We start from the raw sequence: 24833 nt of genomic DNA on the forward strand, positions 1-24833 counted from the left end.
TTACTTTTTCGAATGATCTGTAAAATTTACTTAGAACATGCAATTACTATAAGCAACATTGCCTGCTTGTCTATAAGCAAGAGGAGACACTTGGGTCAACTACAAGAACAGTGCAGAAAACACATTTTAATTCAACTTTATACTGTTTAATCATGAAAATATTCTTCACTTAAAAAAAAAAATCTATCTCCTAAAATCTTTAGAACAGGAGACAGGGTGACGACAAATCTTCTGCACACTTATAAGCAGCGGCCTCCCCCTAGAAATATTTGTGGCTGTCACATAACTATTTATAATTCCCTGAGCCTAAGGAGCACTCACAGCAGAGAGTTACAAGGTCCAGAACCAAGACAGAGTTTTCATTTCCTACAGAACAGACTTTGGAAAAGATTGGGAACAATACATTCAAAAATCTGATACATGTTTTCAGAGACATATATGAAAAAGCAGATTGTCATTTGCCTGTTGTACAAAACAACACAGCTCATCTACTTTATAATAGGTGTTTTTCAGGTGTTTCACTCATGGAGAAGAGTGGAAAAATACAAGATTTGTTGCAACTCTTGGCTTTAGTGGGCTGCAACCCTAGTAAAAACAGTCATCAGGAATATGATTTTCCTCATTTTACCTTTGTCCAGAGGAACTGTATGACTAAAGATACTTATAAATCACTAGAAACTAAAAGTTACATGTGTAAGAATTGCTTGATAAATAGAAATTTGCCTGTATTCTATAAAAATACATATCTATATTCTATAAAAATGGAAAATTGAACTCTGCTTTTTTGAAAATAGATAATTTCTGGGCTTTATACATGTTTATCTGCTGTACTGTTGTATTTATTTATTTATTGCTAGTATTCCAACTGTATTTTTACAGCTCTCTGATTTCAGCTAGCTATACTTTTCTGCTCATGCTTAAGCTATGCTGCAATCTCTAGAATTAATTAATGAATTTATGCTATTCCCTATGTACACTTTTTTTCTTTTTTTTTTTTTAGAAGAGGCATGCAGCTAAAGTAGGTAATAATTTATGCAGGGAACTTACCCATTGAGCCCTTAGGACAAGGCACAGCAGCTGGCTGGCCAAACTTGGTCTGTGGCCACCAAATACCAGCCTCAAAAGCTTTGGGACAGCCATTATAAATTACTGAAAGCAGAAAAAGAAATGATGCAATTTTTCTGACAAGATAAAAATCACAACAATGAGACATTTTCAACCTGCCTGAAGGACCTTCCTGTAATTCTAAAGCCCTGCCAGGATACCTGTCCTCTGCAGTGCTTTCCAAGCTGTAACCCATCAGTTGCTCCTTATCCAGCAGATTAGAAAGACAGGTACAGGCAGAGGAGAGCTCAGGATGATTATGGGGCTCTGGATTTTGGCTCTGCCTATCTCTGCTTGCTTCTTTATTGTGGGAAAACATTTCTCCTTCATTTCACCCACACACTGTGGCGAGATGGCTGCTGCAGCAGCTTTGTGCTGATCACAGGAGGACGGTGGGTGGGTGGGTGGGTGACAGGAAAGGCAGGATGGGCAAGATGGGGAAGAAAGGCAGAGTGCACGAGGTGCACGGCACAGCCTCTGTGGGCAAAAGGTGTGAGGGCTCTCATCTGCCTCTTCAGCTGCAGCTCAGCAATACAACACTGCACTGGCAGATGAACTCAGGTTTAAAGAAAAGTTGGTGTTAGTCTTTTGCTCCCCTAACACTCAGCTCGCTATTTGAGAAAAATTAAAGAGATAATAGTTTTTTCCCCATTTCCTCAGCCCCTGTGAGTCACACTGGCACATATCTAGGAGGAGGGGTGTATGTTTAGGCTGCTGCAGCCCCCACGGCCCCCATTGCTGGGGCCATCCCGCTGGGCTCACACGGCCCCAGGACATGGCCGCCGCAGCGTCCCCGATCTGCCAGTGGCTGTGACGGGCGCGGCGAGCGGCAGCACGGGCAGGGCAGCGCGTACCTTCACAGCCCCTGACCGTCACTTCTGCAAACGGGTTGTCGCAGCGGTTGCACTGCCGCCCGATGACGCCGGGTTTGCAAGGACACTGCCCCGTCTCCATGTCGCAGGCGCGCGTGTGGGAGCCAGACGGGAAGCAGTCGCAGGGGTAGCAGGTGTCACTGCTTTGGGGCCTGTAGTAATTGGCCTAGAGAAATCAAAATGATAGACATGAGGTATTCCAAACCGCTTTACGTTTCTGAAACCTGCTTCAGCAGTATGAACGTCATAAAAGGGCTCATTTTGCAGAGCACAGATAAAAATTACATCACTATTATCAGAGACCCTGGGTTTGTGTTGCCATTTGCAGCGGAGCCACAGGGCCCACGTTACTCCTCAGCCACTTGTTCCAAGTGCCCACCAAACATATTCTTGGAGGATTTACAGTTTTCTCAGCTTTGCAATTCTCCTCTTGTACTGAGCCACTAAGGAAACTTCCTGCACTGTGCATTTGTGTTTCACGTAGAGGGTGGAGAGCACGCAATGATCCCATATTCAAATTGCCTCTGCACATGCTTTTGATCTGAGACATTAGGATTGCACAAGAGCATGGAGCTGGCACCCCACTGACTCCATTTAATGCAACAGTTGCTGTGTGTCCTGCTGGCATTTTGGAAAGGAGCAGGGGGCCAGATTCACAGCTGCCAGTCTGCACAAGGCCAGCTCCTCTGATGTCATTCAAGCCAGTTGTAAAACCTATTGTGAGAAGTCCTTTGTAAAACCTTCATGATGAGGTGCCTCCCCTCCCATGTCCCCCATCTGTCCCTGCCTGTCCATGGAAAACTCGTCAGAGTCAGTGAGGAAAGCATTTAGCCCTCCAGCTCTCTCCAGCTGCCAGGCCTTTTGCCGGCCATAGCACAGGCGAGAGCTTCCCCCAGCTGGCCCGAGCTGTTTCATGGCTGTTACTCACTTGTGATACACAAAACCCCAGACACTCCTCTGCACCCCGGTCTGATCTCCCCCGATAAACCAGGCTGCACTTCAGAGATCAGAGCCAGGCTTTCATCCTCTCGGTTTGGTTTTCCAAACACAAATAAGATAAGAGCTGTACAGTATGATTTGGAGAAGGGTGGTGCCAGCAAAATGTTTTGGGTAATGATTAACTCCACTGTGCACATACATACATACATATGTGATACAAAGCACAACTGTGTGTACTTTGTTTCAGATACTCACTTGTAATTATTAGTGCTACAGTTACTTTTTAAACTAAAGAAATTTTGACTTAAGACTGGTTTCTTTTGCTTACCTTGCAATGGCATTCTCCATTGGTCTTATTGCAATCAGAATCAAACCCTTTACTAGTCTCACAATTACATGGGCCACAGATGGGATTTCCCCACCAACCTCTGGGACAAGGTAGGTCGATCCTATTAAGGAAAATCAAATTGAAAGAAAATTATTTTAAGTTCCCTCTTAAAAAGTGTGAAAAAAAAGCTTTGGGCCAAATCTGCACTCAAACTCATCAGCTTACAAACAGTAATATATCTCAAACAACAATCAATACATATATAAATACACTATAATGTGGGAAAATTGAGAATATCAGTGCTATGAAACACTAGAGGGAATGTTTCTCTAAGTATATTCAAGTGCAGGTAGCTCTGAGTCTGTGCCCTGGTTTATCTACCACCACAAACTTCTTGGGGTACAGCTCCCCAACACTTTATACCCCACTCCCCATCCTGCTCCAGCCCTGCTGTGAGCAGCAGGGCTTCTTGTCCAGCCCACAGGGACACCAGCACAGGTGCAAAGCTGTCTGCAAGCTCATCCTATAAAGAAAAGCCACCAGTTTCAGCCAACCTGGCTTTCTTGGACTGTTCACTACAAGGTCTGCAAAGCCCTGGTCTGCCACAGGAGACAGGGGACACGTGTTTGGGGACATGGAAGAGGGGAGGGTGGCTGCTTTGATCTGGACTGTGGATCAAAGACTGTGATTCAGACTGAGTGTAGCAGCACAGCAAGCCAAAGGCCACCCCTGCTGAAGGAAAACCCCCATTCTCACTGATACTATTTCTTCTGAGTGAGCCCCCGAGCAGGTTGTCCCACAAATGTCCCAACACTAGTTCTGGCAAGGAGACCTCTGATTCTCTGATAGCTGGGAGTCTTTGTCAAGCAATAGCCTGAAGGACAACGGCTCTGAGACCTGGATCATGGTAATGCACAAGGTATCCCCTCTTTGCTGCTCCTTGTAGGAAAGAAAAGCTATTTGACTCTGTTTCAAGGACCACTACCAATTTTATTTACAGTAATTGCTAGGTTTGTACTTCTATGCTTTCGAATATGAAAACCACAGTGTTGCACTTGACACAATGTCAGCAGATAATGACAAGGGACAATGTCTCTGTGCCTCTAATCCAGAGGAATGAAAGACAAATCTGGCAACTGCCAACATTTGCAAGCCCACACAACAAAAGGCAGAGGAAGAAGCTTGCAGTTTTCAAAGGGAAGGAAACATCACATAAGCCATTCCTAAATGGGCAGACAAATGCACTTCATTTGCACATCATGAATGGCCCATATTACAGTAAATCAAAGCGCCGCCTCTGGGATAGGGCCGGTTGCTGAATGCTTATCTGAGACCAGGAAGCTGCTGACGAGGGAGTCAGCACGTTTCTCCCACAAAGCAACAGACACAGGCCCCCAGACTGTCCAGGAGTGATGGCTCTTTGCTAGCCCAGGATCTGGACCTAAACTGCAGAGACTTTATCCTGCTACAGGCCACCAAACTGGTGCATCACTCTGTGTGCTGGGGAAGCTGGAGGAGAGGTGCAGAGCAAACTCAGGCCAAGTCCAACACAAAGTACAGGTGAGATCCAGTGCTGTGTTACAGCAGAACTGGCTGAGCTCCTGAGAAGCTGATGAAGAAAAGTGGCTCCTGAATAACATGGAAGATTGTCTAGTTTCTGGAAAGAGCTCAGGAATGCCAAAAGGCAACAGAGCCTGAAATACCACTCAAATTGTAAAGGAAAATTTATCAGAGCAGAACAGGAAGTGGGAGGACTACTGCCTTAGATGAAGAGCTACCTGGAAGGATCAAGAAACCAAGGGCAAAATAATTCTCTTACTTGCTTTCGCAGTACTGTCCATAGTAGCTTTGTCCACATTCACAGGTGTAGCCGTGGGATGAGCTAGGTTTGTGCACACATGTGGAGACATGCTCACATGGGTTCAAGTTACATACATCAACACAGTCTCTCCCAAAGTACCCTGGGGAGACAAGGTAAGAAAATTACAGCAAGCATTGTAATTTACGATTTGCATGTCTCCAAAAGACTGTCTGTCTTAAGCTTATACACTAATAACACATCTTCGATAATCAGCAGATTCCCTCTGAGATAATGTCAGAAATGAAGCACTCTTTTCCCTCTCAGACAAAACGATAGTAAGCCATTCTTTTTGACAGTCTGTTACCATGCTTAAGGCACCCTTGTGCCTTTGGTTCCCACTTTTATATTCAGGGCATGTGCTACAAATAGTTTTGTATTCTCTTGCTGCATGTTTGGGAGGTGACTGCTGGGTGCTGACAGCATGTGCTGGCTACATGCTCCAAAACAGAGAAAACATTCGAAGTATCTTGATTAGGATGTAGAGTGAGAGACTGAAATTCAACAGCAGAAAAGGTTGAGAAAAAAAAGAAAAATAAAAAGAAAAAACCAAACAAACAAAAAAAAACCCCACAAAAAAACCCCAAAGAAAAGGGGAGGTGCACAGGAGTTCTTTGGACCAGAGACTGTCTTTCTGTTTGGTGGATACATTGCCTGGATTCTTAGCCCAGGACTGCAGCTTCCAGGGTCCTACAGTAAGAGTGGGAGGGGCAATACTGATGGGAAGAGGAAGAATCAGCAGACACTCTGCCAGCATGCTGCTGCTGCTGCTGTGCTGCTTCTGATGAGCACATGAGGGTGTGATCCAGCTCCTATATGAGTGGTCACCATGTTACCTGGGTCACAAACACAGGAGTAGCTGTCCCAGTCGTCACTGCAGTAGCTGTTCTGGGGACAGGGGTTGGAATCACATGGGTTATCCACTTCACAGCCCTCCCTTACGTTAATCTTGATAGCCTGTTTCATGTTGAGTGTCGCTATGTTTGTAGATGTCTCTCCCATTCTTACTCCCTGGTGACAAAAAACAGTTATTTTAAAATTAGAATCTTCTTTCAGAGTACAGTATTATGTGTTTCACTATTTTCATAAATGAGGTTACATTTTAAAGAAATCACCTGATGAGCCAAACCCAGACTTTTTTTTTTTTTAAATGTTCCTCCCCTATGTGATCAGATCTGTACCTGGCAAAGTGGGTAGACATTAATATTTTGATTCTTAGATAATTTTTATGGAGGAAACAGAAATGTTTGAGGATAGATGAAAAAGAAACCTCCCACATTTTCACCTGGGTGAGTTTTCTCACAAGTTCAAAATTTACTGCTACACTTTTCATTTCATACCTGCATACATCCATAAAATCCCTGCTGAACAGAGACTTGATCTCCAGAGACACCTCCCACAATGATGCTTTTCATTTTCAATCCAGGTAGTTGATTTCCAATCTGCACAGTGCTCTGTGAGGAAAAGAACAGCTGATAAGGAGCACCATCATCCTCTGTGACACAGACAGCCTGCTTTCTGGTAGTGATGGAGTCAAGCAGTAGCTGACAGTAGATTACATAAAAAATACCAAAGCAGTGAGGAGCCAGACATCAGAATGTGTCTTTTTAAGATATCTTATCATAAAGCTAAATAAATTAGTATCATTGATTAGGCATAAATCACTGCAGAACATGTCTCACAGCATAAATACTTGTCCACAGTCCTCTATCCTACTTTCTCCTAAAAGCCCTAAAAGCATTTGTGCAGTGCTGAGTGGCAAGGTTATAATGCTGCCTTACCTGGTACATCCCATAGTCCAAGGACATGACAGCAAGGTATTTGAGATCTTTACCATCTTTCGCACTCTTCAGCTCTATTAATAAATGATGCCATTCCCCATCACTGACCCGTGACTGGCTCATCTTCAAACTGGCAACCTGGCTCAGGCCACTGTACACTTCAAACTGCACATAGTTGTTCAGTATCTGTTGGGGGAAAAAAATCATATATTTTTGTGCTACATATTTGTACTTGATGCAGAAGGTGGTGGAAGGCAGGAGAGTAATATTTCCTAAGACAACACAAAAGGAAAAAAAACCCTGAAGAGTAAAGATGGGAATACTTGCAAGTTATACTCCTTGTATAACTTTGGACATTCAGACTCCAACTTCCCTTATGAACAAAAAACCCCTAAAGCAATAGATGCATTTTTTTACATCCACTACTACATCTGACTAGACAAATAATCTTAAATGAATACGATTTTTATAATAATATTTTGATAATTCACTTCTTGATCTTTGTAAAAGGCTAAAATAATGGTATGTTTTTATTGACATGCATTTAGTTCGGTGGATGAAGCTATGTAGTTCATCTGACCATATCCACTGCTGGGGAAGTATTAATTCTTTTCTAAGCAAAGGCAGCCACACTTTTACCTGAATGTTGATCTTGGATGCAGCCCCAGCATTGGCTTGCATTAGCATGCCATTGACTTTTCTGGTTCTGAACATCAGCCCAATGTACCATGGCACGGAGATAGTAATGTCAAGGTCACTCCAAATGATAATGCTCTCACCACTGAAACGCTGAGGAGAAGGCATTGCTGTGAATCAAAATACAGAAAAGAAACAGTTTTTATCCTTCAGGACAAATGGTAAGAGGGAAAATGTTGCTATGTCACAGTGATGACACAAGGGAGCTAGATCCTCTTCCAGTGAGCTATATTCAATCTACCATGGATGAAGAGCTGGTCTAGGGGAGTTACAGTGTAGCTGTTGATAATACTGCAAATTCACAACCTACCCCTGTTGTGGGGGAGGCATCTTGCCTTGGTGCCTGTACTAAAAAGCAGCACCTCCACACTGCTATGGCTACCCACGTGAGAGCTGTTCCTAGAAAGGCAAGCTCAGGATCTCTGCTGATACAGTTCTGCTGGTGAGTGGGTGGACAGAGCAGGAAGTATGAGGGCAACAGTTGCTGCAAATGTTTTCGACATAACCTTGACTACCTGCTTCTAATTAACAGATTAAACACAGGAAAAGGCTGGGAGGCAACAGGAAATATGAATTAATGATGAATACTCCAGAGCCAGATTATTCAGCTGCCGCAGCTATGAAGCCTTTTCACAGGGAGAAAGTTTGTGTGGAATTGCCTAAAACATCTGCCTCAAATATCCTGAGGTGACAAAATTGCCCCCCCTCTCTAACCTTGCACAAGCACAGCTCCTATGGGGTGACACCAATGACAGCCTTCAATAGAAAGCACTTTGCTGATGGAAAATAGAGGACCATCCATCCTCTTGGACTTTTAAAGTTGTTACCACGGGTAACATGAGCTACAGTCCCATGGATTAGTCGATCCCATTGATTAGAAGCACAGATTAAGCCATGGGAGATCTGTGCTATTTGCAACACCTCATATGACACCTCCACCACATGTGGAACCTTGCAGTGGGATCTGTAGTCAGCCCCTGCTTGACATCCTTGCTTGTGGGCATGTTGGTGAAGTTCATGGTAGGTTTTTGCCAGTGGAAACAGGCCTTAGAGACTGGGTACAACCACCACAGATTAGCACCCAGCCTTTTATTTCATCATGTGCTGAAATAAAAAGTGAAATGTCAGTGAAATGACAGGGCTTAACAGTCTTCTACTCCACACTGCCTTATCTGCTGACATTGTCTGGATTTTTTGTAGTAGGAGAGATCACATATATACAAATGCATATGTGTTACTATGAGATGGTAAGTCCTTAGAAAAAGGTTGAAAGATGACACCATAGCAGAAAATGGAGTCAAATTGATGTTAAGTTGCATTTTTTTGAGGAATAAAGCCAAACCCCAAATTCTTGTATGTCTGCCTTGCTGGTGTCTATAAAGGGAAAGGCTGGGGTGGATAGTGGAGTGCAGGAGTTAAAGTGCAAGCCCTTTAGCTCCCTGTTTGTGAGAAACAAAAAGTCAGGGACTAGTGGGCTACCACTAGTCAAGCCAGTGGTGTAACTTGACTTGCCCTTCCTTAAGATGTGGTTACCAAACCATGCCACATCAGGCTAAGGGCAGGCAATCCCAAGGGGCAGCCCTTCTTCCCTCCTGTTCCAGCCTGTGATCTTCCCTTTGCAGTCGTACCACAAATGCCAGAGAGGGCATATGGTGGAACAACTGCAGCATAGATTGCTCTTGAAAACCAGATGGCAACTTAAAAAAAGACTGTCACCAGCTACAGATATCCTTAGGTTGCTTAAAACTTGAATGCAGTGCTTGAGTTCTGGCTCTCTGGGCCAGGGCACAATTCATCAGCCCACACTGCACCACATTAATGTAAAAGTAACCAGAACATCAATGTTGAGCAGGATTATTTTCTCTTGCTCCACCTGTGCAAAAGTTAGCCTTCCTCCTCTACCCTGCCAACCTTCACAATGACCTCAGCTTCCAACTTTGCTGCTGGTTTTCTGGACTGTTGGTGAGATTTTTGAGCCTATCTGCCTCTGGAGTGCAGAGGCAGGATGCAAACTTGCGGGTTTCCCACCTGTAGAAGGCTGGGAATGCTGTTTGTGAGCACTTTGCCTTTGCTCCTGGGAGAGCGGGACTGGCATGGCAATTAGCTGCCTTCTCCCTTTTCTCACCGGTGGTGACTTTCTGTACTTGCAAATACCATTCACTTCCCACACCTTCTCCCAACTTCCCTCCCTTCCCTGGGGCCAGGGCACACCTTCCCCAGCTAGTTAAATAGAAATCCCCATTTGTCAGCCCCCTCTGACCTCCTTCTTTCCCCCAGCCCTTCCTCATGCCTGGGACCAGGAGTATCCATGGAGGGGATGGCTTCATCCACTGTCCCCAGATGGGACCTGACCTCTCCTGCCACCACAGAGGCCCACGTGCTGCCCAGCACCTCCCTGCTATCGGCAGTGATGCAAACTCATTGTGTGCTCAGGGTTTGTCACTCGGAAGCACTGCCTGTGTATCTACATTCACTCTAAAGAGAGTCCTACATTTAACAGGCCAGCAGAAAGACATGAGGGCTATTCCCTGTGGAGGGCCTGGGAAACATGCTGCCAACATCCCACTGGATGTCACCTGCAGTGTGGGTCCTGGACATGTGGAATTTTATGTAGCAGACCTGTGGTGTTCAGCCCAAGGCTAGTGCACTGACACTGGCCATCCAAGAGTGAGTCAGACACAGCTGCTTCACAGAATTGCAACACCTAATAGTTTAAAAGAATTAAATTACAATACAGGTAAAACTATTTTTTCCTTAATTTCCTTAATTTTCCTTCTATATATCAGTAGAGGGAGATGGGAGCTGCCAGAAGGTGAGTTAACAGGTTCTAGGAGGGTGGTAAAACACCCTATCCTCACTAGTGCAGACCCGATCCCAGAGCTTTTGAAGAGCAGGAAATGAAAAAAAGGTTAATTGATAACTTGCCAAAGTCTTTGTCCTCTGTTAGCCTGAAGCAGAACCAGCACTGCCAAAGGGATTGAAGAAACGCAGCACTCCTACTCAAAAATGCAAATATTCTATCTAAGACTTTTAAAAAAATAACTGCCTAATAATAACTAATGCTCTTAGGATCATAGCTGAGCATTCAAATAAGCAATTTGAAAGAGTATAGCATAAGTATAGCATAAGTATAGCATATGTGGTTCCTCCTGACTTTAACTTTGGACTCCTGAAATCTTTGGTCACATTCCATTTCTTTTTTGGCTTGCAATTTTTCCACAGGGACATTGGCCCACACATATCATCCAAGAACCAAGCAGCCTGCTGCCTTCAAAGTATCAGAAAAACCCCACAAATTGAGGCATCAGCAAGAGCACAGGATTTTTCAGTGACAAACGGGACATGCAGGAATGCACAGTGCTGGGGGCAGAGGTGACAGCTGGGATGGTGGGGAGGCAGTGCTGCTGTGACTGCCATCATCTCTATCAGCTGAATTTAAAATGAGTTTCCAGAGATGGCTGAAAGGGTAGCTCCTAAATGATTTCCTAAATCCCAAAATTTGTGGATTGGTCTTGAGTTTGAGAAAATAGTAAATAAAACAAACATCTGATCAAATTCTGAATTTCCATTTGAAAATCAGAGGGAAGGATAGTCCTTGCATGTGATAGCAGTACTCCCCATTTACACCAGTACAGGACACACCATAGCTGGGCCCTGGCACTCCCTTCAGGATACATCAAAGTGGGTTTGTAGCACATAGAACAGCTCACTATGAAGAAAACACAAGAACTTCACCAACAAACATACTTGACACGAGACACATGGAAAAATCAGATCTTCATACAAACCTGGGAAGCTCAAAATATTTGAGGAGTTGCTACAGAAATCAGGTATCAGGCTATGGGTAATAACAGCTCTGGGGTCTCTGTGAGGTGGAGCATAGGAAGAGGTCTGCATCATTCCTTTTCCCTGTTCTTCACTCTGCAAACCTTTATCTCCAAGACAGAAACTTCACCATGTGTCCTCTCCTCTTAACCTAATATCACTGCTTCTCAGGAAAGGGAAGAGAAATTGCCACTACCTAGACCTGGCCCAGAAGAAGCATGTTTTCTTTGCTGGAAGCATCCAAGAAGACTCCAAAGGAGCAGCCACCTTACAGGACCAACCCCGTGGGACTCCTCACACAGGCAACTCCTCACTTCTAGGGAAAGAACTGACTGCAAGTTCTTCACACCCTATAAAACTCACCTGCTGCTCCTTCCTTATCCTTCAGTAATGAGGTTTAACACATATATGCACATTGTGTTCAATCAAAGAGAAATCCAGTAAAACTGAAAGTGCTCTTACTTAGCACAGAATGCCTTCTTGCCAAAAAAGTGGTGATTAAAACAGCACATTCATCCTCAGTTTGAGTCAAAGCCCAGTTAAGTCAGCAGGATTCTTTCCAGTGATTTAAAGGGGCTTAGGATCAGACATTTTTACTACAAATAATTACTAAATACCAGCCAAGTTCTTGGGAACTACTTTGCTTATGTAAGTAAATCAATGAAAGCTGCTCTTACTCATGACAGCATGTCATCTACTATATAGGGAGTCTCTAAAATTATTTCAAATAGATAATGGGTGACAGTCTTAACAGCGATCTTCTGTTACCCTTAAGCATCACAGCAGGACCCATGTGCTGTGAGATGGTAATGACAGGCAATGAAATATGCACACACAATGCACACAGAGCTCTCTGCAGCCTACCTTGCTCACAGTTTTTCCCTCCGTAGCGCACGGGGCACTCACAGATGTACGTGTTCCACTTGTTGATGCACGTGCCTCCATTCTGGCACCAGTTGGTTTCACAATAATTCCTCTGCGCTGCACAGCCTGGAATTTAGAAAAACCATTTATTTTGTATTGCTTTGTATGGTTTTAATAAGAAAAAGACTCTGAATGACTGTATTTGAGTTTTTATGTGAAAAGAAGACATGACTGTTATAGGTTTGGTTTTTTGCTTTTTCAAAAAACTATTTTTGAAGTCAGGGAAGCAAAACGTGGATGGCAAAAATTTATGTAAGCTGATCATATGTTAAATGCATAAAGACAAGTCTGTCTATCAAAGGCATATGCTATGACTCCCTCCTTAATCCACAATCAATGCAGCATACTTTAAAACTGCAATTTAGCTCTTACACAGACTTTCAGCAGCATGGACAGAAGGGACTTTCCATTTTTGTGTGTAAGAGACAACTTTAGGATGATGAGAACATTCTGTATACCTAATCACCAGAACTAATCCTGATCAGGGAGCCAAGGACTGGAAACCAAATCAGAACCTCTAACAGGCTGCTCCATGAAGCAGGTTTCACATTTGGGGGATTGCAGAATTTTATTTACAGAACAAACACAATTTATTAAAAAGTCATTGTACATGTTGTCTTTTTCATGAACGAATCCCACTGGCTTTCAGAGCAAAATGACATTTAATAGTAGGTAGTTAAAAAATAAAAGACGGAAAGTAAATTTAGGAGTAAATTCCTGGCTGAAACTCCCAGCAATGCAGAAAGTCTAAACAAGCCCAGTCCTTTCCTGTGTGCTGCTGAATCCTGGAAGTGTGCCCTGTGCCATGGGCTATTGTATGCCTCCCTGGCACAGCTGTGGACTGCACCTTGCTCAAACAAATGCGGTCTGGCCAGAGATACAATGGCAGCAATGCCATACAGCACCTTAAGTCCCTGTGCCATAGCTGCTTTGCCCTCAACAGTGGGCAAAGGGGTCATTTCCACAGAACCTTGTGCTCCCTTCCCTTTCCTGGGGTTCCTCACAGTGCCAGCCTCCTTGACACCCTAAGCTGTGCCACACACACTGCTGAGGCAGAGGCGTTTCTGGTGTTGACCTTTGGGGCACTAGCTGCCCATACCTGGCAGAGTGCCATTATTGGCAATGAAACCAGCCATGTCGATGGGCTTGCTGTCGATGGAGAGGTTCCGCATGCAGCCGATGAACTGCCTGTTGTGCACCGGGAAATCCTCAGGCAAATTTGGGACACCACCAAGGAGGAGAGGGCCAGTTAGGTCCAAAGATCTGAAGAAACAAAGAAATGCCCATAATTTATTGCAAAGAATTTATTTTGTTTTGTTCTTTATCTTACTCCTTCCATAAGCACAATTTAAGCTGCACTTCCCTCTGCTACATGAGCACTTCGAGAGCTTGTAATCAAAGGACTGTCAAGTAATACTAGCTTTTAACATAGGAGTTGTCATGTGCATATAGAATCCAGTGACCTGTCCCTAACAGCTGCTAGTATGCAGAAGAAAATGAAAATTACAGAAAAATGTGTATCGACAGAACACTTCTTTATGACACCAGTCACGCAGGAACTGGCTGATGCCACTCAGCACAAGGTTGAGAAGCAGTACAATTTTATGTAATTACTTAACTATCATATAGTGCCAGAGGATTTTAAAATCCTCTGAAGATCTTAGTCTTAATGACATTTAGTGGATGTAGGTTCTACTAAATGACTCCACACTGTGTGAGAAGTGTTATCATCTGGTCATTTGGATTAGCCCCAGTTTTTACAGTGTGCCTCTCTTGGGATATTAGAGCACCATGTGTATCTCAGTGGTCTCTCTGCTATCACTCATTACTTTATATCTTCCTATGTTTCTTGCTGTTCATCTGCTCTTTAAACTCAAAAGTACTAATTTTTTTTCATTCTTCACAGAAGAACCTTTCTCACACCCAATCATTTTCAACAGTTGTTTGTTTATATTGTTTATTTCTACTCCTTTTAAGATAGCACTCTTAACCTAAATGATGGAAGTAATTCCACATCCCAAACTAAACTTAGTTACTTTTTCTAGTTACATCATATCTGTTTTTCCAGTTTACTGGTTTAATCACTTAGTGTTAATTGCTACTGTTGACTCTCGACTGGAAAAATACAATGAGTGGAAAACCTAAATATAGGGAATCCTTACTTTTTTGAGCCAGTCTGAGTTCCCTGGGCAGCACAGGTGTAGTTTCCAATGAGGCTCCCAAAACGCACGGCCACTGCTGTGTCACAGTCGTCCACAGTCACCACAGCCACCTTCTCTCCAGAGGGCCCATGAGGAATTCCTAATCGGCCAATGTTTGGCTTCAAAAAATAAATGGCACATGTCACACACATGGGATTGAAATGCTGGTTCAGTCAGCTCAACAACACACTTCTTACTGCTCCGTAAAGAGGAGAAAAATAGAAGATGTAAATAAAACAGCAGAAAGGTTGTCCCAAGACATTTAGGCAAGGAAAAACTCTGATGGATGACTTCAGTCAGAGTCTACACATGTGCAGTATGATACACAGGGTGGTCAGAAGTGGCTTTGGTCTTTTCCACAGCTGAACCACTTTGGCCCAAATCACATCAAATAGGTTTTTTCTCACTTCTGCATAGTAAATTCTAATAAATTATGCTCATTTTGCACCGCTTCACCGCAAGGGAATGAAAACCCTAAAATGATGTTTTATTACAACTGAGGCTTAAATTAAAGGCTTAAATCACATTTTCTCTGATGGGCATACTCTGTCAAGGCTACTAGAAACAGAGTTCAGGCCTCTGTAAAAGCTGTAATGAGGGAACTTGTATGAAACCTGCTTCTTCCCACTACAAGATGGAGTGCACAAAAAACCACTGCCCATTGCTGGATCTGTGATGTATCTCAGAGTGACTGACAGGAGATGATGTTTGCTGTGCAGAAACTCAAGAGACAGATTTGTTCAGTGGAGAAGTACATTATGACAGTTAAAAAGGGTAAGTGTATAAACAGCAGCATAGCAGCCTCGGTGAAGAACTAGAAAGTCCTGTAAGAAAACTGTTTTCATGTGTAGTGTTCATATAGAGCCGAGAGGTCTTCATCTACCTCTGGTGCAAGATCTCTGAGGATATTACAGGTAAAGAGAAGCACTGAGCTGAACTCTACTGGCTTTGCAAAGGGACACCCCACAGGCATGAAGTCAGCAGGATCTGACCAGATTCACTGAAAGTCAAAACATATTTAATAGATGTGTTAATCAACAATAGCTGTATCCATATGAAAATGAAGATGGCTGGGCATCTGTATATTGCTGTACACTTGCTTTAAAACATGTACTGCTTGACTGTGTTCTAAAATTCCTTATTTGTACAGCAAACAAGGAAGCAGTATGGGGATAAATTACTTCTTTCTGTTTCACTTACACACACATAAATTTGTTAAAATACTTACAACTGCTTTCATCATCTGTATAGAGACAGATTTATTTTTAAGGGTAATTATCCAAATGTATAAAAAACATTTTAAAAACATGTTTCCTGGTGTCAATTCCAGTTGGAAAGTATTTTCCATTTCCTCTACCAAGAACTAATGTGATCACATAGTTTGGCAGTTACTCAGTATAAGGTTTTGACCTCTCTTCAGTAATATTAAGGCAGATTTTATTTTTTCCGATACTCCCTGCACTTTGCCACTGCCTAGCTTGGAAAGAAAGGAAACATACGTATTTGAAGTGCTGAAAATGTTATTGTATGCAACGATGGCAATGTTAGTGAGCAGCTTTTCAAAGTAAATGAAAAAATACATGGAAAACCAACAAACTGACAGGCAGACCTTCCCTTCCAAAATTAAAATGTTTACATTCTGGGTGCTACTTCCATTCATTTGGAGGAATGATTCGATTAACATTTATGTTCTTGTGCTTCACTGAAATAATCTATTGTTCCTTACATGGGAGCCTTAACAAAGGCATGGTATTTATTCCCTCAGCAGGGGGGATCTGCCCAATGTTAATCATGATTGCAACCTGATGAGACTCAGCACTTTGCAGCTGCTCCTTCACAGTCACTAGCTGCAGTAGCAAATTGATTTTTTTTCTACTTTTATTTAACATAGAAACTGAAAGGTGTTTCTCTAGATGTTGACTGTTCACTGCAGTACAGATCTCTGGCATGTCTTCAGTTCTGATGACCACACAGAACCATGAAGAAAGGGAATATTCCAGTGAATGAAAAGAAATCTTTCAGCAGTTCAAACCATACTTAGTTCAAACACAAGGTGATTTTCTGACCATATTAAAAGGCTCATTTGACAGCCTTTTCCCAAAATGCAAGAATATGTTAGTAGGAAAGGAAAGAGAGATATTCTGACTGATTTAATCAGGGACAAGAACTCAAAACATGTGGCAAGTACTACACACTACTCAGCTTTTCAACAGCTAACATAGGGAACACTCTATAATTGAAATAATGAGAAATAAATAAAATACTTTATCAGAGAAAGCCCAAGTTAGGAGCTCCTTCAGCAGTAAATCATGGAACAGATTTTATTAATTAAATATTTTGATTAATGTTACATATAGGTTACTGGTAATGCAAATAATATTTAGAGCTTTTTTTTAAAAAAAAATCACTTTGAATAGTTGCATGCAAGAAAGAGAATTAATCCCACAACAGGAAACTTGGGATCTGATGACAAGAATTCCTACTGCAGACTCTGAGACTCTCAGCACTAAACGATGAAAAATAATAAAACAACCCTACTAATTAACCACAAAACAATGAGGAACCATGGTGAGATTAAAAGGTTAAAAAGGCAACACAACACTGGGCTGTTGCACAGATGCATATGAGGAAAGTTTCATGAGACTGTAAAGGATAGAATGGGCAGTTTTGTTTTCATTTACTAAAAATACCTTCCATTTACAGCAGGTGCACAGAACAGCAGCCAGGGCAGTGCCAAGTTTACCATATCAAACATGCAAAATGGACTTGGCATGTTTAGCCTAGCAAACTAAAGGCTGGAGAAGAGTTTTGGAATTAGATACCGTCAGTGCAATGGGCACAGTACAAGAATAAAGGGGTATAAGATGCCCATGGGTAATGTAGGCTGGTAATCACCAGGTGTTGCTCAGCCACAGAAGGGATCATCTTCAGGAAAGTAGCAGGGGTGAAAACAATAAAAAGAGCCCTGTATTTGTTTATGATTATAGAAGGTGGTGTTTGCAGAGGACTGGCCTATGTGTGAAAGAGAATAAGCAACAGTAAGTAGTAAGAAAATGCACCAGAAAGTGAATCACCAACACTAAATGACAGCACACACATTCACATTTCAGGCATGATCTTTGCCTCAATGAAATCCTACTGGAGCAAGACTGATCCCTAACAGTAGGAACAGCTAACACTAACCAGCATTAATTCACACTATTATTTTCTGGAAATATGTTCAGGGAGTTAAAAGCCAGACTTTCATCTGGGTACTTAGCAGTCCTTTCTGCTTGTCAGACCCATCTCCTGAAACACATGCTACCCGAAAGGCAAGTTTCATTAGCTGTGCCAATTCTGCACTCATGAATAAATGTGCAATGTGGTGTACAAGAATTTACCAGCATGACTCCCGTTAATAGTAATGCAAGTCATGTAACTGAGTTCGTGCTCATGGAGCTGAAAATTTACCTTTCGCTGCCTAACCCTAAAGGCTGCCTTTTCAGTTACTGCTTCTCCAGAAAGAAGTTTGGATTCAAATTTCAAAGACCACATGCGGTACCACTGAGTAGCAAGAAGAGGTACCAAACAGTGCCAGGAGGAAAGCCTGGTCTCCCTTAAACAAACTATGAAAGAAGTGGATTATTCCAGGACTCAAATGAAAGGAATAAAAAAACCCCTGAGTGTTGCAGTGTTTTATCACCATCACATGATGATTCTTCAAACACTCTGTGTATCCCATAATTAAATTAATTTTGTTTGTTATACTGACTTTTATGTTTTTATGTTATAGTCACATATAGGGTCAGTTGGAGAAGAGAAAGAAACAGTCCTCAGGATCTCAGGATCCACATGTGACAGCATAAGTCCCTTTTCCTTTTTCTCTATCTGTAAACCAAGATGAACCATACTTATGTTCCTCAGATGATGGCAATTAGTACCTAAAACTGTAAACAATGTAATGAAACTTAACTTTGTCTCACTGTGCTTTCATGAAGATCAGTGGTTCTGATCTGTGAGTGGCAATCTCCCATCTCATGTCTAACCCATGACATTCACCCTTGCTCAGAGAGAGTCACAGGCAAAACGTGACTACAGGAATGACAGCCTCCTAGGATGTCTTTTGAACATTTCAGCTCCCTTTCTGACCATAGCAGAGATAACAGCGAGACTCATCTACTGTCCTCAGCAGTGACCTGGAGGAGTGACCTTGAGCTGCAATGGAGTATGGAACTCCCTTTGGCTACCTGTAGTGACTTTCTCAGGTTGCAGTAAGAGAGCACCACAGTGGAGGTATTTTACTAATGATGCCAAATCGGATTTTTGTGAAACTCAGTTATGGAGCAATGTTTGGACTTCTCCCCATAAATTCAACAGCAAGAAAGACATATAGGTTCTCCCAGGTGAAAAACCCTGAGAAGTTTAATCTGCTAACTTGTGTTTTGTAAGTGGAGACCAGACAGAGGAGAGAAAATCATCAAAACACATCTGTTTATAGTTTGCAAATCTACTGCACCAATCCACTCTGATTCCACTTAGAACGTCAGACATGGATATTCCCATGTATCTCAGTTTCGTTTGGATTCTCTATGTTTAAGTAAATATTTAAACTGTGAGAGCCCACACAGTTACTGATTAAAGACACAGCTGGTGTAACGATGCACAGTGAATGGAAAAGACATACAGATCAACGGACAATGGGAACCCTTGTCCTAAACACTTAACCCTTGTATTTAGATCATATGGCCTACTGATTCCAAGTCAGGATGCAAAATTGTTGGAGAGGTTTAAGCAAGTAGTCCAATCTTTGGCAGACTTATTTTAAATTAGACCAGACTAGATAGTGTCTGTTCATGTAATAGGAATACTGCAGAAGCTCAAATGTTTGTTTAGTCAATCAGCAGCAGTGGTGACACTCACATTCTTGGATCTCACCCTTTACCTAGTTAATCTGCAAGATAATAGCCTGTTCCAGAGGTCTCACAAACATTTCCTCCACCAGGAAACTTTTTTCCAACTTCCATTCTTAGATAAAAAATTGCCACTTGACTTTTCTCACAGATGCGAAGAGGGAGAGTGGTTCTGGCCAGCCATCAGAGTGTTCCAACATAACGGATATTCCCTGAGCTCAGACTGAAAGCTGTGCTCTCCAGCCCAAACCTCAGCCAGGAGGTCTTCCGCCTGCTATAGCCACCCCATTGAGCCTTTTGAAGGAGCTGAGGAGATGATTCAGCAGCAGACTGTAAGTATGGCCAAGACTTAGAAACAGCAAACCAGTATTGCTTGCAGATGAGACACAGCCTACCTTGTTAAACTTGGCACCAGGAGGAGACTTATTTTTTGGGGGTCAGATGTTGCATATTGTAATTTCTGCATTTGCTCAGCTCATTGTAAACATTAAAAATACATTTATTTTAGAATGTTGGTTCTTTTAGCAAAATGCTTTGCATGGCATAGCTTAATATTCAGGGCTTGGCTTGTCTTTTTAATAAGTGAAAATGTGTAAGAAAAGCCATCCTGAAGGACTGCCAGCCTTTCAGTGATTCCAAGAGTCTGCTTACCAGACAGTAAGTTACCCTTCTGTTTTTGTTAATTAGTAGCTAATGATTTATTGGCTGTTTGGTGTGGTTAAAGGTTAAAAAGAACCTGTTTCCAAGTTATTTCTTTAATACTCCCCCCTTCATTGTTAATGTGCTGGTTCAGACCCCACCACTCCAAAAAGTGCTGGGTGAAAAATGCCTTGCACTCATACCTTTTAGGGCTCTTCACTTTTTAACGCTTCCAGCTACAGTAAAAATGGAAAAAATGGAGCAACTGGCATCGTGTCCTGCTGGAGGCTGCTGCTGGGGCTCGGGCTGCGGCGGGGGTCCCCCAGCCCGCTTCCCTGGCGCTCATTAGGCCGCCCGCCAGCCGCCTGCTGCTTCGTTAACCCGGCGGCCTCTGCGGCGCGGCCTGGTGTGGGGAGAGGAGGAACCCCTGCCATTCCCAGGCCATGCTGTGCTGCTTCACTGCTCAAAAAGCTCATTAAGGGCCCATGGAAGCGGCTCTCTCCCTGGACAAGCTGCTGGAGCCCAGCCCACCCCCACCCCTCCAGGAAAATAGATAAATAAATAAACAGGAAAAAATAAACAGGGAAAGCACATGGCTTACGGTCCTGGGGGGAGAGACTAGGAAGTGCCAGAGGAGCTTAGCACGGACTTGCAGACCACTCTGATCAATCAGGAAACTCCAAATTAGGCTAGATTACAGAAACCACTAATGTTAATCTTTGTTTTCTAGAGTTTCCCCCTACAGATTTCCAGAGCACCTTTAAAATAGATGGTGTGAAGAACAGATCCCGATTAGTCACCAGGGAAAGGCAGGACAAGTCATTTCACATAACCCCCTTACTCCTTTGATGTATGTATCCCCTTTATTCACTGAATATTTTAATGGAATTTCTTTATACAAATTGGCTCAAGTCTGTACAGAAACACGAGAGCCCATGACAGTGAAAAGGAAAACCAAAGAGGTTGCCATCAGTGAGTAAAAAATGCAAATCCTGAAAAGCCACCAGACCAGTTCCTTTTCCTAGAGAAACGCCCTGTAACACTAATCATCAGGATCTGAGCTGGCCCACAAAGTCAATCGAGTTTTACTGGCCTGATTTGTTATCTCCTTTAGGGCTGCATCCAGAGGCTAAACTTTGATATTCAAAGCAGGAGGCTTTCAGCACAGCTATGAGACCTGGCACTAGTGAATGGCACTTCCCGAATTGCTGCTGCTCTTCCAGTACTGGGGTAGAGATGAGGAGCAGCCCCTCCTGTAACAACATGTGGCAATGGCACAGCAGGGCTGTGAAAAGCCACGGTCACACAGGCATGGCATCCAGATATGCTCCTTTCCCTCTATAGCATGATCAATATCTTCACAAATATCATCCAGCTACTGCAAAGGGTATATTCTTAGTTTAGACTAATTTTGGCAAGGGCTGCTATAGTGCTGATGAGAAGATGAGTTTTCCCTGTCTGCAAATGGAAATTTTATCCTCAAATGTGTATTCCCAAATGCTTCTCAGCTCTTTGATGCTGAATCAGTGACACAGCAAGACAGACCTGTTTTGGCTCTTAAGAGATCATTCTCTCTCTCAAGACAACATTCAGTTTTCCATGTGGGATACAGCACCCACCACAGTGCTCTGCTGCTGTGGGTGTCCGTGTCCTTCCTCTGCAGCCCTCTCCTCGCTCTGACCTGCCCCTGTGGCTGATTCCCCTTCTCCCTGACTTCTCCTGTCCTCTGAACCTTTTTTCTGCCTATTTTGTTGTCTCTCTTTTCACCAACAAGGATGTTCTCCAGCACCCTTGGAAAACTGGGAAGAGGAACACATCCTTTGATGCTGGAAGAGCCCCCTTGTTCTTCTTCCCCTGCTGTCCTCTCCCAGTTCAGCAAATCCTTCTCCCTTTGCCATTTGTCCCTATCTACCTGCTGAAGAACCATTCCCAAATGTTTCTGGCTATACATAAATCTTGTAAGGTCTTGGATATATTTTTGCATTCAGGATGTCAATGTTGCTGCTCTCAGAGTCCAAGAAATACCTGTGACACTTATGTACAGCAACTAACTCCTCCCTGGACAAATCCCTGGTGACACCTTGCCAAGCAAACTGCTGCTTAGTGTGGGTAACAGAGTCCCATTTCAGCCTATAAAATCCAGGAATCCCACACTTTTCTATGGGCTCCCTCCCTGCCCCCATGGCTGGATCTCCTGGCACACAGAGGCTTCTGAAAGGCCAGGTAACTGCAAAATGCTGCTTCCTCTCACTACACAGACAGATACAAAATACCTGAAAAGTTACTGCAAATCAGTGAGCTACTGTAATTTACTACATGATTGAATGGAGATAACAGTGCACTTCAAAGAACTCGCACCAAATTCCTGAGGTGCCATTCCAGTGACTCCTCCACTGGCTTTGAGCAAGGCCTTGCCAGACTGGGCTGCACAGCACAACCTTCAAGCACTGTCCTCAGGACCATCCAGATTCTGCCAGATCTCATGGACATCCCTTACATCTCCTTAGCCTTCAGGAGGAGTCGAAAATCACCGTTTTGGGAGGTGGCACTAAATGTCTTTGGATTTTTGCAGTGCAGAGGTGTCAGATGGCTTTGAACAAACTGGGCTCAAAGAGCATTGCTAGGTGCCAGGCTCCCCAGGAGCTCCACACCAGGACTAAGAGCCACACAGCTGACACCCAACTCAGAGGAGAGGCACACACCCGAGATGGGCACACAAGCCTTTGAAACCTGGGTGATGTGGAAAGAGTAAGTACTGAACAGCCTTGCTGGAGATGAGGCTTCCAAAAGAGGAGGGACTCAGGCTGGTTTTGCCAAGACACGTTCCCCTACTGCACAGATGTTTTCTGAAAAGTTACTGTTTGTGTTTGGGTATAAAATCACCACCACAATGACCAGTGTTTTCAGGTGGTGTTTGCAAACTCTCAGAGCAGCAGTTCCAAAAGCAGGCGGGGGAAGAGAACAAGCTGGGCACTGGTACATGCTTTCCTTCCCCAGTCGTGGGAGAGGTTTCTCAAAGCTGTCACTGAGAGCAGAGCTACTCAGAGCTGGGGACCAGGTCACACTTTACATCTCAATGACCTCCAAATGACTTTCACTGCTTTACACTTTAATTTCCCGAGACACAGATTTAGAGGTGAGCTATTTGTTATTTTGTGTCAAGACAATGGAATGTCGCTCCACAGCCAAATCCTGATTTCCTTTCCCAGATATCAATCACTTCACACTTACCCTCTACCAGAAAAAAACAGAAAGCAAACAAAACACCAACAAAAACAATTACTAATTGAAATCCACATGAATAAATATTGCTGGAATTGCAGGGAGGGGCTTTAAAGTCCAGGCTCACATATCTTTGTTCTGCAAGGGCAGATCAGCTGCCCACCCCCCACCCCTTTACACCCACTAACACCTGCAAGGGCTCCACAACCAGCCAGAGCAAGAAAAAGTAAATATTAGCCAGGCAGCCCTCCAGTGCTTTTCAGGAGATGTTAGGAATGTAAATGGTTGCCATAGGCCAGACCAAAGTCCCACTGAGGGAGTGGCAGATGCTGTGGAAGTGTGCAAGAACAGGGCAAATGTGCAACAACATTTCTGTTCTCTCTAAGCTTTCCACCTGCAATACTGCAGGCTGGAACTCGACAGGTTTTCACAGGATTCTGTTGCATTTTTTGAATCAATGGGACTCATGTTCTCATCTAATCAGTCTTTTGCTTGATACAACCACAGAACATAACCCAGTGAGTCCTGATCAATAACAACACTTGCACCCAAGCAAAAATATTCCTTTAGAATGGGAGATACGGAGTCGATTTAGAGATTTCAAGGGACAGCAAGAGCATCAGCCCTGTGGGCAGGTATATTAGTTCTATTCAGACTCTGTCAAGGTTCAGTTTCTATATAGCAAATCTATGGTTTTACCTAGAGGAGGACTTTCATTGATGATACTCTGGATTTGGCTGGAAGAGGATGAATTTGACCTCAGCAAGGATGTGAGTGTGAATCATGAGCCAGAAAGCCAGGAAATGACTCATAAACAGAACTGTTTTTTCTCAGATTACCTTTTCTCATGGCATTTTAAAATTTGAGTTCTGAGCATGTGGGAAACGACATCTTTTGAATTCAGACACGAAGAACATATTTTATGTGTTTGACTAGAACAGCATTCTGAACTTTAAATGCAAATTGCAGAATGCATTCAGTAATGAAAAATCCAATTTGTTTCCTTCCTCTAGCTGCTTGTAATTTTAATTGCTAGGGTTTTTTTAAATGCCCATGCCCAGTAGCACCACAAATACATAGTACAGATAAGTAATACAAATTCATAGCTACAAATTCCTCATATTCTCATATTTTACATGAGCCTCCAGCACTACCTACCACATCTTTCACCAGTACACAAGCCTACCCACCAAAAAGCACAATAATCTGCTGATACAGCAACTTCTGATCTTGTAAGAAAGTTGTGAATAAAACTGTCATAACCTGCTTCTGGCTAACCACCTTGGTATTCCAGTCAAATTACCCTCTTGAGACGAGAAGTAAATTAAACATGAATGTCTCTCAGGATGCTGCTTAAAAATTTTTGGTTTGTGTCTAGAAATGAAAGTGACTTTTACACTTGAAATGCTTTTTTTCTCTTGCAAAGCTGAAGAAACCCTGGTAACTTTCTCTGTGAAGAACAGGCACCCCAGTTACATGGGTAAGTACAGCTAAGTCCTCAAAAACTTGAGCTAATGAATTGACTGTAGTTATATTCCCTGTGGTTTTGGTGTCC

General features: G+C 43.0%; 1 protein-coding gene across 7 annotated transcripts in view; it reads right to left on the reverse strand.

Moving 5' to 3' along the window:
• CELSR1 (cadherin EGF LAG seven-pass G-type receptor 1) overlaps window positions 1-24833 on the reverse strand; it is a 162091-nt gene that overhangs the window by 33089 nt on the left and 104169 nt on the right. For all 7 annotated transcript variants that reach the window (XM_015628139.3, XM_015628138.3, XM_015628135.2 and 4 more), the window contains exons 6-16: window positions 14490-14647; window positions 13427-13590; window positions 12268-12393; window positions 7522-7688; window positions 6883-7068; window positions 6442-6555; window positions 5938-6112; window positions 5063-5204; window positions 3244-3364; window positions 1959-2142; window positions 1048-1149 (exon numbers count right to left, since the gene is read on the reverse strand). In XM_015628139.3, the coding sequence (XP_015483625.1) occupies window positions 1048-1149; window positions 1959-2142; window positions 3244-3364; window positions 5063-5204; window positions 5938-6112; window positions 6442-6555; window positions 6883-7068; window positions 7522-7688; window positions 12268-12393; window positions 13427-13590; window positions 14490-14647 (1639 nt within the window). The remainder of the gene's footprint in view (window positions 1-1047; window positions 1150-1958; window positions 2143-3243; window positions 3365-5062; window positions 5205-5937; window positions 6113-6441; window positions 6556-6882; window positions 7069-7521; window positions 7689-12267; window positions 12394-13426; window positions 13591-14489; window positions 14648-24833) is intronic.

This window comes from Parus major, chromosome 1A (assembly GCF_001522545.3).
Source record: "Parus major isolate Abel chromosome 1A, Parus_major1.1, whole genome shotgun sequence".
In the NCBI taxonomy this organism is placed as follows: domain Eukaryota; kingdom Metazoa; phylum Chordata; class Aves; order Passeriformes; family Paridae; genus Parus; species Parus major.